The 18148-nt window shown below is 46.4% G+C and overlaps 1 protein-coding gene across 2 annotated transcripts in view; it reads right to left on the reverse strand.

Moving 5' to 3' along the window:
* Window positions 1–2446: 2446 nt before the first annotated feature.
* The window catches only part of LOC135819232 (sushi, von Willebrand factor type A, EGF and pentraxin domain-containing protein 1-like), a 104299-nt gene continuing 88597 nt past the window's right edge, over window positions 2447–18148 (reverse strand). For both annotated transcript variants that reach the window (XM_065332400.1, XM_065332399.1), the window contains one exon: window positions 2447–3213. In XM_065332400.1, coding sequence (XP_065188472.1) covers window positions 2915–3213 — 299 coding nt within the window. In that variant the 3' untranslated portion in view covers window positions 2447–2914. The remainder of the gene's footprint in view (window positions 3214–18148) is intronic.

Consider the following 18148-nt stretch of genomic DNA (forward strand, 5'->3'; position numbering starts at 1 on the left):
CCTTACGATCCCTGCCTGACAATGTCAGGGAGGAAGATCGCTTTCATTGACACTGCAGAGTTCAAGTTCCTGGGGCGAAGGCTGCATGCTGATTGCTCTGAGCAGACCCAGCGGGAAGACATCCGTCAACTCACTGTATCTCTCATGCAAAAAGTAGATGGCTCTTGGCTTCAAGACCACCACAAGCTATGGCTTTACCACCATCTTGTGGTGCCCAAGCTTTCTTGGTCTTTCCAGGTTCTTGAACTCACACAAGGTTTTGTACGTGAACTGCACTTTATGTGTTTACCATTTCTGAAGAAATGGTCAGGCCTACCTCGATGCGCAAACTCTGCCATTCTTTTTATTGGCAGTCGCAAACGCTTTGGCTTACGCCTCCACTACCTTCCTACGGTGTGGAAAAAGTGCCAGTCCATCAAATGGCACATTCTTCGATCGAGTGGGGACGCGCGCATGAGGGCGCTGTACACTCTGCGTCGGAGTAAGGATGCGAAGCTGACAAAGCGATATGCGGCGACAATAGAGCTGGAGTGTGCAGAGGCATCAGTAGGTTCAGGGACTCTCCGTCCACCGTCATCTTCAAGTCATCGTGCAGGGTTGGGTGCTCGTGCTCCGAAGCAGCATTCCAACCCCCCCGAGGAAGGATCTCCTTCAAACATTTGAGGAGATCAACGCGCAGGAGCAGATTTTGAGGCTGAAGACTCTTCAGGTGCAAGGCAAGTGGTTGGAGTGGACATCGGTGATGTGGCAGGACCTCTCGTGGAAATCCCTTTTGTACGGTGGTACTGGTAAGGATTTGAAATTTCTTCTCGCATCAACCCTCGACGTGCTACCTTCTCCGACGAACCTACGCCGTTGGGGAAACATCGTAGTGGATCCGTACTGTAGTTTGTGCCGTACCTGGGCCTGTACTACGCGCCACGTGCTTGGCGCTTGTCGCGTAGCGCTGGACCAGGGACGTTACACCTGGAGGCACGACAACGTACTCGGGGTCATCGTCAGGAACATGCGTGAGGAGATTCGAATCCGCACTGCTGCAAACACCGTACAAACCGAAAATTCAAATGAGCTGGACTTCATCTCGTTTTGCAAGGCGGGAGAGAAGCCAGTTCGCGTTCAGCCCAGACGAAAGTTGGTTACGACTGATCTCCTGTCAGCGGCCTCAGACTGGAAACTTCTTGTCGACTCAGTTAGTGCAAAGATTTCTTTCCCTAGCTGTGTTGCACTTACCACCCTAAGACCAGATATAGTTCTGTACTCTACGAGTCGTAGGATTGTATTCTGGATGGAGTTGACAGTTTGTGCTGAAGACAGATTCAGTGTCAGTAACTCGCGGAAGGACAGGCGGTATGCGGATCTGGCCGATCAATGCCGAGCAAACGGGTGGCAGGTCGTTTCTTTTTCGGTTGAGGTAGGTGTGCGTGGTTTCATCCCGGACTCTCTTCGGAGGGCTCTGAAAGCGCTTGGATTTTCTAATCGAAGAATAAAATTTATTTGTAATTTGTGCAGTAAGACGTCTCTGCGAAGCAGCTACATCATCTGGTTGCGGCGTCAACAAAAACACTGGTCGGAAGATCCACTTTTCTGAGGTACTGTATGTGGGGCTCCGTTTATTGAGGTGCGTTGAAATTTATTCTCTTTATCTTATTATTTCTTTTCTATAATTTCCCCATATGAGTTCCTATCAGTTGCTGTGAACACCTTGAGTGGAGAGCGCTTGCTCGAGCGTTGAACCGGGTTCTTAATCCACCATACCCAGTTCGCAAGGCTGGGCGGGGTTGTGAGCAGGCTTTCATTTCATCTTTTCTTATTATTTCTTATTATTTCTGCTTTTCATCTCATTACAAAAATTCTGCGCTTTTTCTCCATCTGCGCATAAAATCTAGACTGACAACCTGCTTGTTAAATCATGCACCTGCTTTCAGGCGTAAAAACCCTGTTGTAGAGGTCTCAGTCCTCATTTGTTAGACTTACCTGTCTTTATAAATGTAACTTACTCTCTCTCTCTCTCTCTCTCTCTCTCTCTCTCTCTCTCTTTCTTTCTCTCTCTCTCTCTCTCTCTCTCTCTCTCTCTCTCTCTCTCTCTCTCTCTCTCTCTCTCTCTCTCTCTCTCTCTCTCTCTCTCTCTCTCTCTCTCTCTCTCTCTCTCTCTCTCTCTCTCTCTCTCTCTCTCTCTCTCTCTCTCTCTCTCTCTCTCTCTCTCTCTCTCTCTCTCTCTCTCTCTCTCTCTCTCTCTCTCTCTCTCTCTCTCTCTCTCTCTCTCGCTCTCTCTTCTCTCTCTATCTCTCTCCCTTTCTCTCTCTCCAGGGATGGATACGAAGACCAATACTGAATGGAGCCAGAAGACACAGAATAGATCGCAAATTCTGGCACTGGAAATTCAAACCTTCGGTAATACTGTGATGCAGTCCAGCTGCAGTATGAGCCATGCTGAATAGAGCTGATGGGATGAGAGCATTGCTAAACAGATAAGGCGCATGGAGTTGCCACAGAAAACCATCCGACCAGAAGTCTCAGGATAGATCGCACACGCAGGCACTGATAAATTGAGAGGAGAAAGAGACATCCAAACCTTCAAATGAATGCATGAAAAAGAAAACACTGAAACATCTAGAAAGAAACATTGAAATATTGACTTAGCAGATAATGGTTGGAAACCACCAAGAACTACCCTATTGATTTTCATCAGGCTGTGCGAGCTGCAGAGATAGCAATGATGTTGATGCACCATCATGATAATTGTATCAATCAACTGTTACTTCCTTCTCAAACACTGGCATTGTGGTGTGCTCACATCATACTGGGTCATAGTGACTATCTTCAGCTCGGGGAGAGTTTTGGCAGTGTACCAGTGTACAACCAGTGTACAGCTAATCAATGTCCTTTTCCACAGCCACAGAGACGTGTGGCCATACTAGACCTCTTTGGTCGTGCTCTCACAGCCTGTTTCCATGGTAGCCACCTTGGATGGATCAATACCGGTAAGCAATGCTGCAGTGCTCCCGCGTTTATCAATATTGTCACTTCCACTGAAATCCTCCATAATGGTACAATTTGACTGCTGCACCACTACCTCAGGATATTTTTGGTTCACACTGAAAATCTGGTTCCTGCTTGAATGTTTGAATAGAAAAAGTGAGGCGACTACCAAAATACCTACTAAGCCTCCGAAAATTCCCCCAACGATAGCACCAGTATTGGAAGCTCCTTTGACTGTGGACACAAGAAACATATCAGAACAGAGCCAGGACAACGAAAAGAAAAAAGATTGATTGGCACGTATCATGGCATCCATCCCATGTTTCCTTTCTATAATTTTTACAATAATAACACTAAAAAAAGCCGATGGAGCGAGCGAGAGGGCGAGAGCAGAGAGAAAGAAAGAAAGAAAGAAAGATAGATAGATAGATAGATAGATAGGTAAGTCTAAAAATCGAGGACTGAGATATCTACAACATGGTTTTTGCGCCTGAAAGCAGGTGCATGATTTAAGAAGCAGGTTGTCAGTCTAGATTTTATGCGCAGATGGAGATAAATGCGAAGTTTTTTTTTGTAATGAGATGAAAAGCAGAAATAATAAGATAAGTTGAAATGAAAGCCTGCTCACAACATCACCCAGCCTTGCAAACTGGAAATAGTGGATTAAGAACCCAGGTTCAACTCTCCAGCAAGCGATCTCCCTTCAAGGTGTTCAGGGGAAATGATAGAAAAGAAATAATAAGATATATATATGTTGGACTCAGTAGAGCGTCCAGCCCCTATATGATGTCCAACCCCTATATAGAGTCCATTGGTCCAAAATCCACTGTACAGAGTCCAAACTTGGAATCAACTGTGAGCTCAAAGTTTAGATGGACATCACTCCCTGTATAGAGTCCAGCCAATTGGCTTCACCCCTATATAGAGTCCATTGGTCCAAAATCAACTGTATGGAGTCCAAACTTTGAAATCAACTATAAGGAGTCTTTATGTGGACAACACTCCCTGTATAAAGTCCAGCGAATTAGGCATCCCCTATCCAGAGTTCGAAATTAGACAAAGGATCTGCTGTAAGCAGTGAATATTAACCAGAAAACGGCCTCTCCCTTTAATCCTTTACATCATTCACTTCTAAAAATAAAAAAGTATTGAGGCGCCACTGCAGCCACTTCATTACATGAAAAACCCTACAAACACCATCCTCAAATCAAGTGGTCTTTTCGCAGACACTGCAAATTACAATATCTCAATCATGTAGTGTTGCCAAATTATTGTGCACGCACACACACACACATGCACATACCCACACAACGCCAAGAAAATACCTAGAAAAAAACCAAGAATCGAAAGAGAATAATGGAGAGCCAAGGATTAATTATTTGTTTTCAAATTATTGTGCACGCGCACGCACGCACACAAACACACACACACACACACACACACACAAACTTATACAACGCCAGGAAAACAGCAAGAAAAGAGTAGAGACACAATACACACGCAACTCCAACAGCCATGCAAACGTCCACCCATTTACACGTAAAGTCAAGAGGGATAACAAATAATTATACGAAACGAATGCATACATGGGCGGATGCGCGCACGTTTACATACGTGTAGTAGCGTAAGAGAGTAACATAGTGCAGTAGTCAGCATAATACTAGGACATGCTGAGAGTGCAATAGCAAGCTTCACCATTGCTCATGGCCATGCAAATGTTCAGCAGCACTCAGTTCCGCAATCTTCTGAAGATCAGCACACCTGCAACAAATAGATAGCACAAGGATACGCGTATTACCGTAATGATGCATGGAAGCACACAACTACCAAGTTCTCAACGAATGTAATGCTCAATGAAAATCCATCCACTCAAAGACCTGTGAACAGGTGACAGTGGGGACAATAATCTATTAGTAATACGAGGAATAATGTAAGACATGTATAATATTACGAGGAAGCAAATCTAACGTTTTAACGGCTGACATTTCTTCAAGATCCGTTGAGGCCGTACTGATTCATATTATGCTGTGCGTGGATATGGCAGAATACTGCAAGATCGTTAACATAATTATCTTCTCGTTAACCTATGAATTTTGGACAATCGTTAAATTTGCGACTCGTTATAATAACATGTCTTACAGTAAGATCGTTTGTGCACACTCAAGATGCACAGACACACCACCATACATGTAGTGTACACAGTGTTTCACTTCACTGCAACTAAATTTAAATGAGATGATTTGAACAATCTGTACAGCGTTGCCGTCAGTCAGTCTTCCCCAAGATGGAAATGCAATGATTTGTTGTCACGAGGCAGTTTCACTGACACAATGTCATGTTTGTGACATCAAAACGGTTACTTCATGGAATACGAGTACCGTAAAGTACCGCCAGAGCGCCCCGTCTCGCGAGAGCGCCCCACCTTGATTTTACAGCCAAGGGAAGAAAATCGTATGGCAGAATGCTACTAAGTTTGTACGATGTGAGAACCTTCGTGCGCGCGTGTACTAAGGTCACACTAACTTGGTATGCTTTTATGTGGAGCTCGAAGGTAAACTGGGTACGGATTGACTGCACAATGTGCAATGTTTGTACAAGGTCCGTGTCGTATGACCTACAGACAGGAATCCACCTCCACAAGGCGGCCACGAAAGGACGAGATGGTGGGGCGCTCTGGCGGTACTTTACGGTACATGTATTAGCTTGAGAAGCTTTTTCTTGTCATCGACATACGAGAAATCCTCCTACTACTACTAGTACACTGGCACTGCGTTTGTGGATCCCATTGTATTTGACATCATACTAGAGCCTAGTAGAGGAAGAGTGTCGTGGAGTTCACATAATTATCACAGGGATAAAAATACATTTCTCATGAAATAAAATAATAATTGATGATAGCTAGACGATCGTATACGATTGATGCAAAGTCCTTGCAGTCCTTGAGGACTATTACGAAGTGGTTGATTACTTTTAGGGCATTCATTCAAGCAACATCAAACAAACGCGATACGATCCTTGAAAATGGAAAAAAAATTCAAGCATAACGACAGAACAGCAGACCAATCGAAACGAGTAAAAGCTTCCTTACCTCAGACATCGTCCTGCCATGTAGTTGGACAGCCTTTTGACACAGTGGTACAGGCAGCTCTTGTCCAGTCAAACAGGGTATCCTTGTGGCGTCGAACGAAAGAGAGTGTCAGTGTATCTGACTCGTCAGATTGGAACTGTGCTGAACTTTTCTCGTTCTCCGCTTTCTGCTTTCATCCCTCGCTCTGATGAAACTGTTCAAACGCCTTACTGGCAGCAATGGCCAGCCAAACAGGGGATCCTTGTGGCGTCGAACGAAAGAGAGTGTCAGTGTACCTGACTCGTCAGATTTGAACTGTGCTGAACTTTTCTCGTTCTGCAATTTCTGCTTTCATCCCGCGCACTGATGAAACGTCTTCAGAGAACCACAAGACGCTTTCCAGATTTGATTTTGAACGTCTCCTTATCCTGCTTGGTTACCTCGAGACAGATTACTGTCAGCAACTGCACAGCAGAACTGGCAGCCATGGCTGAAGTGAAGAAAGGAATGCGCTGCCACGAGGCAAGCAAAACTGAAAAGGTGTTTGTTCTCTTCAGTTTCGGGCACAACACACAGGACAGCGTGACTGGATAAACTGGACCCCTGGACCGTGAATAGGGGACTTGTAGAAAAAGTGTACTCCTTATAGGGGATTGCGCGGCAGGATGAAGCTGATCAAAACTGAGTGGACTCCTGGACTCTGTATAGTGGATTTTGGACCAATGGACTCTATATAGGGTGCTGGACATCATATAGTGCATGGACTCTATACTGAGTCCTACATATATATATAAAGTCCACAAAGGACGAAACAGTTCTGTCCGCAGATTGAGTATTTCGCTCCTGCTCTTGTAGCAGTTGAGCACTCTTGCGTGGGGTAGTGCCTTTGCTGTTTGCGTTATGCAGAGCTCACTGACTTGTCAGTTTGAGCACTCTGGCACGGTACGTTCGGGCCTGATTGGAAATTTTTATTTCCATTGCTATCAGGTTCGGCCCCATTTCCTCTGTGCTGCGCTGACGAGTCCACAAAGGACGAAACAGTTCTGTCCGCAGATTGAGTATTTCGCTCCTGCTCTTGTAGCAGTTGAGCACTCTTGCGTGGGGTAGTGCCTTTGCTGTTTGCGTTATGCAGAGCTCACTGACTTGTCAGTTTGAGCACTCTGGCAAGGTACGTTCGGGCCTGATTGGAAATTTTTATTTCCATTGCTATCAGGTTCGGCCCCATTTCCTCTGTGCTGCGCTGACGAGTCCACAAAGGACGAAACAGTTCTGTCCGCAGATTGAGTATTTCGCTCCTGCTCTTGTAGCAGTTGAGCACTCTTGCGTGGGGTAGTGCCTTTGCTGTTTGCGTTATGCAGAGCTCACTGACTTGTCAGTTTGAGCACTCTGGCAAGGTACGTTCGGGCCTGATTGGAAATTTTTATTTCCATTGCTATCAGGTTCGGCCCCATTTCCTCTGTGCTGCGCTGACGAGTCCACAAAGGACGAAACAGTTCTGTCCGCAGATTGAGTATTTCGCTCCTGCTCTTGTAGCAGTTGAGCACTCTTGCGTGGGGTAGTGCCTTTGCTGTTTGCGTTATGCAGAGCTCACTGACTTGTCAGTTTGAGCACTCTGGCAAGGTACGTTCGGGCCTGATTGGAAATTTTTATTTCCATTGCTATCAGGTTCGGCCCCATTTCCTCTGTGCTGCGCTGACGAGTCCACAAAGGACGAAACAGTTCTGTCCGCAGATTGAGTATATATATATATATATATATATATATATGTCAACAAACAATGGATCACTCGTAATATTTCGCTACTGCACTGTGTGCAATCATCAGGCGAACAGCTACAGGCATAGTCTTACTAAGTATATATATATATATATATATATATATATATACACACAACAACAAGGTTGTCAATTTCATAATACTAAAAGCTTTTCACCCATTTTCATCAGTAGTTACATGGGAATGAGCAAGAACGAAAACGAAGCCAGAATTTATACTGGGGGTAGAGAATCAGCAAGAATATTCTTACGCGCCTCAAGTTCCTTGTATATAAATTTTGTTCGCCTACATCTCTATTTAAATATTTAAAACGGCGACTGGACCACCGACTAATTCAGGACCTGAATTATGTTTTAAAGTGCAAAGGCCGGATCATCCGTAGTCGTGAGAATGCAGACTTTTTACGGAACTGCCTTACGTGCGGCGTTGCGCCCCGCTCGATCAAGAAGCGGGTGCAGAGAGTCAAGGCCAAGAAGCCATGGAGAATCGAACGCGCCTTTATCAAGGAACTTGAGGCGCGTAAGAATATTCTTGCTGATTCTCTACCCCCAGTATAAATTCTGGCTTCGTTTTCGTTCTTGCTCATTCCCATGTAACTACTGATGAAAATGGGTGAAAAGCTTTTAGTATTATGAAATTGACAACCTTGTTGTTGTGTGTATATAAATTTTGTTCGCCTACATCTCTATTTAAATATTTAAAACGGCGACTGGACCACCGACTAATTCAGGACCTGAATTATGTTTTAAAGTGCAAAGGCCGGATCATCCGTAGTCGTGAGAATGCAGACTTTTTACGGAACTGCCTTACGTGCGGCGTTGCGCCCCGCTCGATCAAGAAGCGGGTGCAGAGAGTCAAGGCCAAGAAGCCATGGAGAATCGAACGCGCCTTTATCAAGGAACTTGAGGTGCGTAAGAATATTCTTGCTGATTCTCTACCCCCAGTATAAATTCTGGCTTCGTTTTCGTTCTTGCTCATTCCCATGTAACTACTGATGAAAATGGGTGAAAAGCTTTTAGTATTATGAAATTGACAACCTTGTTGTTGTGTGTATATAAATTTTGTTCGCCTACATCTCTATTTAAATATTTAAAACGGCGACTGGACCACCGACTAATTCAGGACCTGAATTATGTTTTAAAGTGCAAAGGCCGGATCATCCGTAGTCGTGAGAATGCAGACTTTTTACGGAACTGCCTTACGTGCGGCGTTGCGCCCCGCTCGATCAAGAAGCGGGTGCAGAGAGTCAAGGCCAAGAAGCCATGGAGAATCGAACGCGCCTTTATCAAGGAACTTGAGGCGCGTAAGAATATTCTTGCTGATTCTCTACCCCCAGTATAAATTCTGGCTTCGTTTTCGTTCTTGCTCATTCCCATGTAACTACTGATGAAAATGGGTGAAAAGCTTTTAGTATTATGAAATTGACAACCTTGTTGTTGTGTGTATATAAATTTTGTTCGCCTACATCTCTATTTAAATATTTAAAACGGCGACTGGACCACCGACTAATTCAGGACCTGAATTATGTTTTAAAGTGCAAAGGCCGGATCATCCGTAGTCGTGAGAATGCAGACTTTTTACGGGACTGCCTTACGTGCGGCGTTGTGCCCCGCTCGATCAAGAAGCGGGTGCAGAGAGTCAAGGCCAAGAAGCCATGGAGAATCGAACGCGCCTTTATCAAGGAACTTGAGGCGCGTAAGAATATTCTTGCTGATTCTCTACCCCCAGTATAAATTCTGGCTTCGTTTTCGTTCTTGCTCATTCCCATGTAACTACTGATGAAAATGGGTGAAAAGCTTTTAGTATTATGAAATTGACAACCTTGTTGTTGTGTGTATATAAATTTTGTTCGCCTACATCTCTATTTAAATATTTAAAACGGCGACTGGACCACCGACTAATTCAGGACCTGAATTATGTTTTAAAGTGCAAAGGCCGGATCATCCGTAGTCGTGAGAATGCAGACTTTTTACGGAACTGCCTTACGTGCGGCGTTGCGCCCCGCTCGATCAAGAAGCGGGTGCAGAGAGTCAAGGCCAAGAAGCCATGGAGAATCGAACGCGCCTTTATCAAGGAACTTGAGGCGCGTAAGAATATTCTTGCTGATTCTCTACCCCCAGTATAAATTCTGGCTTCGTTTTCGTTCTTGCTCATTCCCATGTAACTACTGATGAAAATGGGTGAAAAGCTTTTAGTATTATGCAATTGACAACCTTGTTGTTGTGTGTATATAAATTTTGTTCGCCTACATCTCTATTTAAATATATATATGTATATATATATATATTTACGAATCCGTTGATCCCCGAGCTGCAGAGAGTGCTCAATGTCAGAGACAGAGCTTAGTACATAGCAGACTCAGCGGAGGACGTTCAGGTTGGTTGTAACTCTGAGTTTCATGCCGCTAGGCAATCATCAGACAACTGATACTCGGGTCTGCCCAACAGTATGCTTATAAACATAGAGCCACAAGCATAAACAAATTTAGCGCTAAATCTGGTGTGAGGTATGGGGAAAAAGCTGGCGCGGGCCAAGGTGCGACGGGGGAAGCGCCAGGATGGTGGCGGGCAACAGGCAGGTGTGAGCATGAAAGCGCGGAAAGAGGCGATGGGGAGGCAGTGTACAGCAGATGGGTGGAGGTGCCAGGAGGGTGGCGGGCAATGGGCCAGTGAGATCGCTACAAGTAGGGAGTCGTTTGGTGACGGGCAGGCGTGAGCAGAGTGGCATCGCCGACTACAGGCCAAGGGATTTTGTTATTAATAATAATGGGTAGTGTTGAAACGATCTCACCGGATACTCGTTAGCTCGCTCGCCAGAAACTCGGCTCGTTTGTGCGGCCAGCTCGTTTGCACTAACGAACACCGTACACCGTACTCCGTACACATGGCAGTACATGTCGACCGGAGAGTCGTAAAATATTTTACGACTCCCTGGTCGATCGAGAGTCCAGTCCGGCGCAAAGTGAAAATCACTCGCAGTTACAGTGACTGTATGCCTGCACGACACTTGAGTTGTTTCAGTTGTCGTTGCAGCTTTGGTGGACTCTAGTGATGTCTTGTTCCGCATCTGCTGACCTGTCGCAGGATATGCTTTGGTCACCTCTCCATTCAAGTGAAAGTTACGCTCAGTCGTTTAGAAGTTATCTCCCGCGATGCAGCGAAGACTTGCAATCTTTGCAAAAAACGGTCTATTCTTACAAAGGCTACTCGACGACGGCGCTAAAAAGACATCTCGACAGCAAACAGCAGTCCGAAGTGAAGCAGCTGCAACCCCAAATGCCGGCGGTGATAATTTGAACCAGCTGAAAAAATCGAACTTTAATAGAAAAAAAATTATTCAAAAAATCATATTTGCCACATCAATGAAACTCGTTAGCTCGCTCGATAGCTCGCTCGTTAGTGGAACTGATCGCTCGTTTGTTATAGATACGCTCGTTTCAACACTAATAATGGGTGCTCAGGCAAAGTGCAGTACAGTACTTGGTCAGTTCATTTGATAGGTGTGAAATTTGCGAGGCGGAACTTAAATCTGTTTATGCTTGTGGCTCTATGTTTATAAGCATACTGTTGGGTAGACCCGAGTATCAGTTGTCTGATGATTGCCTAGCGGCATGAAACTTAGAGTTACAACCAACCTGAACGTCCTCCGCTGAGTCTGCTATGTACTAAGCTCTGTCTCTGACATTGAGCACTCTCTGCAGCTCGGGGATCAACGGATTCGTCTACGCTCCTGGCTTTACCCAGTCGAGCACTCTACCCCTACACTGCAAGCTAGCTATGGACGCTTCAAGGCCAATGCAACTTGGATATTCCCTGAAGAACACCCCTCTACCGTCACCCAAGCAGTACCGGAAATGTCTGATTGACAGGATTGAGCAAGTCATCAAGCGTATGAGGTGGGCTGCCTTCTTCTACCTCAATGGTGAGGAACGCGAAGAGGAGCAACCAGAACGCTTCGGCTTCAGAAGCAGGACGTGTCCTCCGCAAGTCGATGAACTGAAGGCCTTCGAAGAGGACCTCATTGGCGTGGCTGAAACGGTCAGCTTCCGCCAAGTATCAGACAGCCTCCAAGACACTATGAGAAAAGACACCAAAACGATCAAAAACTCTAAAGACATCATCGTGAAAGCCGATAAAACCCGGAATTTGTACCAAGTACCAAAAGAGCAATACAGCAAGCTGAAAAAGGAGAACATCACCAAAAACTACAAGATCGCGCCTGAGAATGCTTACGATGAAGTCAACAGCGAGGCGAAGGAGATCGCAGAGGATCTAGATCTTCAAAACAGGATGGATGTACTGGCTAAGTCGGAAGCATTTATAACACTGAAAGACCACAAAAACAACTTCGCTAGAGCGCTGCCCTGCAGACTCATTAACCCAGCCAAATCGGAGGTGGGTGTGGTGAGCAAGGCTATACTGGAGAAGATCGTGGCTGCTGTGCGTCGCCAAACGGCCGTGAACCTATGGAGGAGCACCATGTCGGTGATCGAGTGTTTCAAGGAGATAGCCGACAAACAGCGCCACACGTTCCTATGCTTTGACGTGGTAGAATTCTACCCGTCAATTGGTGAGCAGCTCCTCCGTCAGGCCTTATCGTTCGTGGAGCAATTCACCACGATCGAGCCGCGTGAAATGGACATCATCTTTCACGCCCGGAAATCGCTCCTATTCCACAATGGCCGCCCCTGGATGAAGGACAAGGGCGACATGTTCGACGTAACAATGGGAAGTTACGATGGCGCCGAGACGTGCGAACTTGTGGGAGCCTTTCTTCTCAACCAGCTCTCAAGCCTCGTCGATAGATCCGCTATCGGCCTCTACAGAGACGATGGACTGGCCGCCCTCAAGGACACCAGCCCACAGGCTGCAGACCGCCTCAGAAAAAAGTTGACGGAAATCTTCAAGCGCTTCGACCTCAAAATTACCATCGAAGCGAACTTGAAGGTGGTGGATTTCCTGGATGTCACCATGAACCTGGACACCGGGAAATTTCAACCCTTTCGAAAACCAAATGACAACCCGCTCTACGTCAGCAAGCAGTCCAACCACCCGCCTGGGATCACCAACAACATCCCTGCTGCTGTCAACAAGCGCCTTTCCGCTATATCGAGCGACGCGGAGGCATTCAACCATGCAGCCCCCGTGTACCAGACCGCATTAAAGGCCAGTGGATACACCGAAGTGCTGAGCTTTCAGCCCGAGGCACATGAGCACATGGGCAGGAAGAACCACAGCCGGAAGATCATATGGTTCAACCCTCCCTACTCCAAAAACGTTGGCACAAACGTCGCTGGTAGGTTCCTGAGCCTTGTCTCCAGGCACTTCCCGAAAACATCCAAGCTCGGGAAGATTTTCAACCGTAACACTCTGAAAGTGAGCTACAGTTGCATGCCCAACATGGGAGCGGTCATCAGCAGCCACAACAAGAGCAACCTCCGAGAGCCAGAACAAACCAAGGCATGCAACTGTAGAATCAAGGAATCCTGCCCGCTGCGCGGAGAGTGCCAGACGAAGGAGATTGTGTATGAGGCCACTGCAGAATCTACCAGCAAGATTTACATCGGCCTATCAGAGACACCTTTCAAAGCCCGTCACGCCAACCACCTGACCTCCATGCGTCATGAAAAATACAAAAACAGCACTGAGCTCGCAAAACACATATGGGAGCTGAAGAGCGAGGGAAAGCCGTTGACCATTACATGGAAGGTGCGGGAGAAGAGCCGATCATACAGATGTGAGTCAAAAAAATGCAATCTTTGTACCGCGGAAAAATTCCACATCCTGACTACACCCAAGAAGCTCCTACTCAACAAGCGGTCTGAGATGGTCTCGAAATGCAGGCACGAGAATAAGTTCTGCCTCGCAAATTTCACACCTATCAAATGAACTGACCAAGTACTGTACTGCACTTTGCCTGAGCACCCATTATTATTAATAACAAAATCCCTTGGCCTGTAGTCGGCGATGCCACTCTGCTCACGCCTGCCCGTCACCAAACGACTCCCTACTTGTAGCGATCTCACTGGCCCATTGCCCGCCACCCTCCTGGCACCTCCACCCATCTGCTGTACACTGCCTCCCCATCGCCTCTTTCCGCGCTTTCATGCTCACACCTGCCTGTTGCCCGCCACCATCCTGGCACTTCCCCTGTCGCGCCTTGGCCCGCGCCAGCTTTTTCCCCATACCTCACACCAGATTTAGCGCTAAATTTGTTTATGCTTGTGGCTCTATGTTTATAAGCATACTGTTTGGTAGACCCGAGTATCAGTTGTCTGATGATTGCCTAGCGGCATGAAACTCAGAGTTACAACCAATCTGAACGTCCTCCGCTGAGTCTGCTATATATATGAGGCATGGGCAGCAAAAACCAGGGTTAGGTGATATTTGGCGAAATTAAGTTTTTGATGGCTTTGAACTGTCCACTAAATGAGTGATCTATGGGCCAAATTTTGGAGCTCTGGGCACCTTCCAAGATGGTAAAAAGAACGCCCGAAATGATGGGTGACAGTCAACAAAAATGGTGAGCAAAAATGGCGAAATGGAACGCAGTTAAAGCTAGCTCTAATGGAGGGACTGAGAACAATTAAGAATATGTATAGGTCTTCAGGGAAGCACAGCGTACTCTAGTTGATATTATAGTAACATTGTTGCCTGCACTTGCTGCAATGTTACTTGAAAACTAAATCCCTGTCCTGTGCAGGTCTGGTGTTGTATGCAGACTTGTCAGACAGAAAGAAGCCAAGCAACTGACGTTTTACATAGCTGGGAAGAATCTGCAACTTAGTACAAGACTAGATATGCATGCTGGGCCAAGCCAGATACATCCACCAAGCATGTCTTGCTCTCCTACGCACAGCAGCTCGTAGATACATGTATCATACTGTGACAAATTTCATGCGCACCGCAAGCGTGCATGTATACTTGCTACAATTTTATTCACAAAATATCTTGTATCAAGTAAGGTTTAGTTCATTCAGGGCTGTCTCTGTATCTCACCAACTTATCCAGCTGCGAATAGTCGCCACGGAGTACTGAATCTCGTTCGTCACTCTCAGCGCTGCTGTCCGCGTCGCCACTTCGTGTCACGGAGCTCTCAAACTCGTCGCCTGCGCTGCCTCCGCTGATGGCTTGTCATCTGAGCGAAACCTCTTCACTTTCACCTGATTCTTCTTGTGGGGGACTATCACAGGCAGCGGAGTATCTCTGGAGATCCAGCTACCAAATGTTTCAGTAGCTCGTGCTCCATCAAAAATTCGTGACGGGATCGTTCCGCCAAGCAATTATTTGTTCCGATCTTTTTTCAGCGCATGATTTGCAGACGCTACCCAGAGCGCAAACCCCTCCATGGTGGCTGAAAACGCCTACCTGGATGTCCCAAGTGCTTGGCGGATAAACTACAACTGCAATGACAACAAATTATAGTGAAGCCACCAAGAGGAAAGCACTTTCAAAGCGATATCGCAAGAAGTCTTTCCGCTTTGATCGCGGTGACTAAAAAACGACATCGGTTCGGTTTTTCGCAAATATTGGCAATTTGAAAAATCGCCAGGACCCCGGTTCTTGCTGCCGATGCCTCATATATATATTTAAATAGAGAGGTAGGCAAACAAAATTTATATACACACAACAACAAGGTTGTCAGTTTTATATTACTAAAAGCTTTTCACCCATTTTCATCAGTAGGTACATGGGAATGAGCAAGAACGAAAACGAAGCCATAACTTATACTGGGGGTAGAGAATCAGCAAGAATATTCTTACGCGCCTCAAGTTCACACTACACTACCATAATAATGTATGGAGCAGTGGAAAAAGGATCAACAGTGGAAAGGATCAAGCAGCATATCCCAGACAAGCTGCACAAGAAGCCGCCTGACAAACGTGTGGCAACAAGTGATAGCGCCATCACAAAGCATTTGCAGGCGCAACCTGAATGCATCCCGCAGGAACGCAACAGCAGCTTCAGTGTCATCACACCAGCCCGGAACAGCGCGCACCGATTCACACTGGAGGCGCTGTACATTCGCAGTTTGAGGCCAGAACTGTGTCGACAAAAGAAGCACATCAAGGTGCTACGGCTGTTCAAGCTGCAACCGGACTGACAACTTTATCACATGTTTGTTCTGGTACTGCATTCCCCTCATGTGTTGTTTCCCGCATTTTTCCACATTTTTTTGTACCACCGTACAAAAGGGATAACCACGAGAGGTCCTGCCACATCACCGATGTCCAATCCAACCACTTGCCTTGCACCTGAAGAGTCTTCAGCCTCAAAATCTGCTCCTGCGCGTTGATCTCCTCAAATGTTTGAAGGAGATCCTTCCTCGGGGGTTTGGAATGCTGCTTCGGAGCACGAGCACCCAACCCTGCACGATGACTTGAAGATGACGGTGGACGGAGAGTCCCTGAACCTACTGATGCCTCTGCACACTCCAGCTCTATTGTCGCCGCATACCGCTTTGTCAGCTTCGCATCCTTACTCCGACGCAGAGTGTACAGCGCCCTCATGCGCGCATCCCCACTCGATCGAAGAATGTGCCATTTGATGGACTGGCACATTTCCACACCGTAGGAAGGTAGTGGAGGCGTAAGCCAAAGCATTTGCGACTGCCAATAAAAAGAATGGCAGAGTTTGCGCATCGAGGTAGGCCTGACCATTTCTTCAGAAATGGTAAACACATAAAGCACAGTTCACGTACAAAACCTTGTGTGAGTTCAAGAACCTGGAAAGACCAAAAAGATTGGGCACTACAAGATGGTGGTAAAGCCATAGCTTGTGGTGGTCTTGAAGCCAAGAGCCATCTACTTTTTGCATGAGAGATACAGTGAGTTGACGGATGTCTTCCCGCTAGGTCTGCTCAGAGCAATCAGCATGCAGCCTTCGCCCCAGGAACTTGAACTCTTCGGTGTCAATGAAAGCGATCTTCCTCCCTGACATCATCAGGCAGGGATCGTAAGGTTTGTACCCGCCATCTACAAGCTTTGCTGCACTGCTTTTGCATTTGTGCGGCGCCGCCTGCATACGTTGGGTCCACGAGAGAAAGTCCTACGTGACCGCAATGAGTTTTTGAAAACCTGCACTAGATTTGCTATAGAGGCCTAAGTCATCAGCAAAAGCTGTTTGGGACACTTGCAAAGGGGCAGATTTAAAATCATAGGAGAGGCAACTTAATTCAGGGGCTGCAAGTGAGTCCAGCAGAAGCTGGAAACAAATATTCAAAAGGACCGGGGACCAGGGGCACCCCTGGAAAACACCAATGTTGTAATTAAAGGTGGGAGTGTGTGGTTGTACGACGAAAGCGCAAAGACTGTCGTAGTAGGACAAAATTAATTTCCTGAATTGCAAAGGAAGGCTTTAGTGGGTTAGAGCATACTGTATCAGATTGTGGCGCACTGAACCAAATGCATTCTTCAAATCTATCCACGCAATGCAAGTTTGGCGTTTTGCCGTCTTTGCACCACGCATCGCCTCATAACAAAGTGATGTAGGCTCTAAGCACCCAGCCTTTGCAGGTATAAATCCTTTTTGGTTGTCACCATCGAAGAACTTATTGCCTAGCATATGTTTCAAGAGGCGTTTTGCAACTAAGGTGAAAAAGATTTTCCCGGACGTGTTTGCTAGAGCGATCGGTCGGAATTTCGAAGGATCATCAGACACCGCCCCCTTGGCCAGGAGTGTGATACACGCTACCTGCCACTGCCTTGGAATGATCTTGCTCTCCCAACCCCGCCCAAAGATGGTGAAAAGAATGGATTGAAGGGAGGGACAAAGCTTCCAAACTATGTAAGGTATCTTGTCAGGACCCGGTGCAGAGGTGTTGAGACACTTCTTCAAAACATTCTGAAATTCAGTCCATGTAGGGGTCCCTCATCGACTGGGTGGGTGCAATCCCGGGGCTTCCCTGCACTGGGGCAGGATTCGTACGAAGTGGCACGATCCTGGTCTGCATATGTATGTTGGAAGTACTCAAAGCAGGTAGTGTCAGAGAAAATGGGTTTGACATGGTTGGTTGGTTGAAACAATTTCTTTCCGAAGGCATATGGGTCCTTGAGAAAGGCATCCTGGTCCCTCTTGTTCCGGGATCGATCGTCGTACATCTTTTGTTGTTTCAAAAGACGCTTGATTTGTTTTCTAATTGAAAAATACCCATTTCTGAGTGCTGCAGGTACTTCGTCCGGGTTTTTGATCTTACGAAATTGGCGCTTTAAATCACGCCTGTGGGCCCGGAGTTTTTCCACTGCACGGTTTTTATTTGCATTCTTGTGTTTTGGTGGAGGTGGTGGTGGTTTCTGGTCAAAAAACCAGTGAATGAAGTTCTCTAGTT

The sequence above is a fragment of the Sycon ciliatum genome, chromosome 6 (assembly GCF_964019385.1).
Source record: "Sycon ciliatum chromosome 6, ocSycCili1.1, whole genome shotgun sequence".
NCBI classification, from domain to species: domain Eukaryota; kingdom Metazoa; phylum Porifera; class Calcarea; order Leucosolenida; family Sycettidae; genus Sycon; species Sycon ciliatum.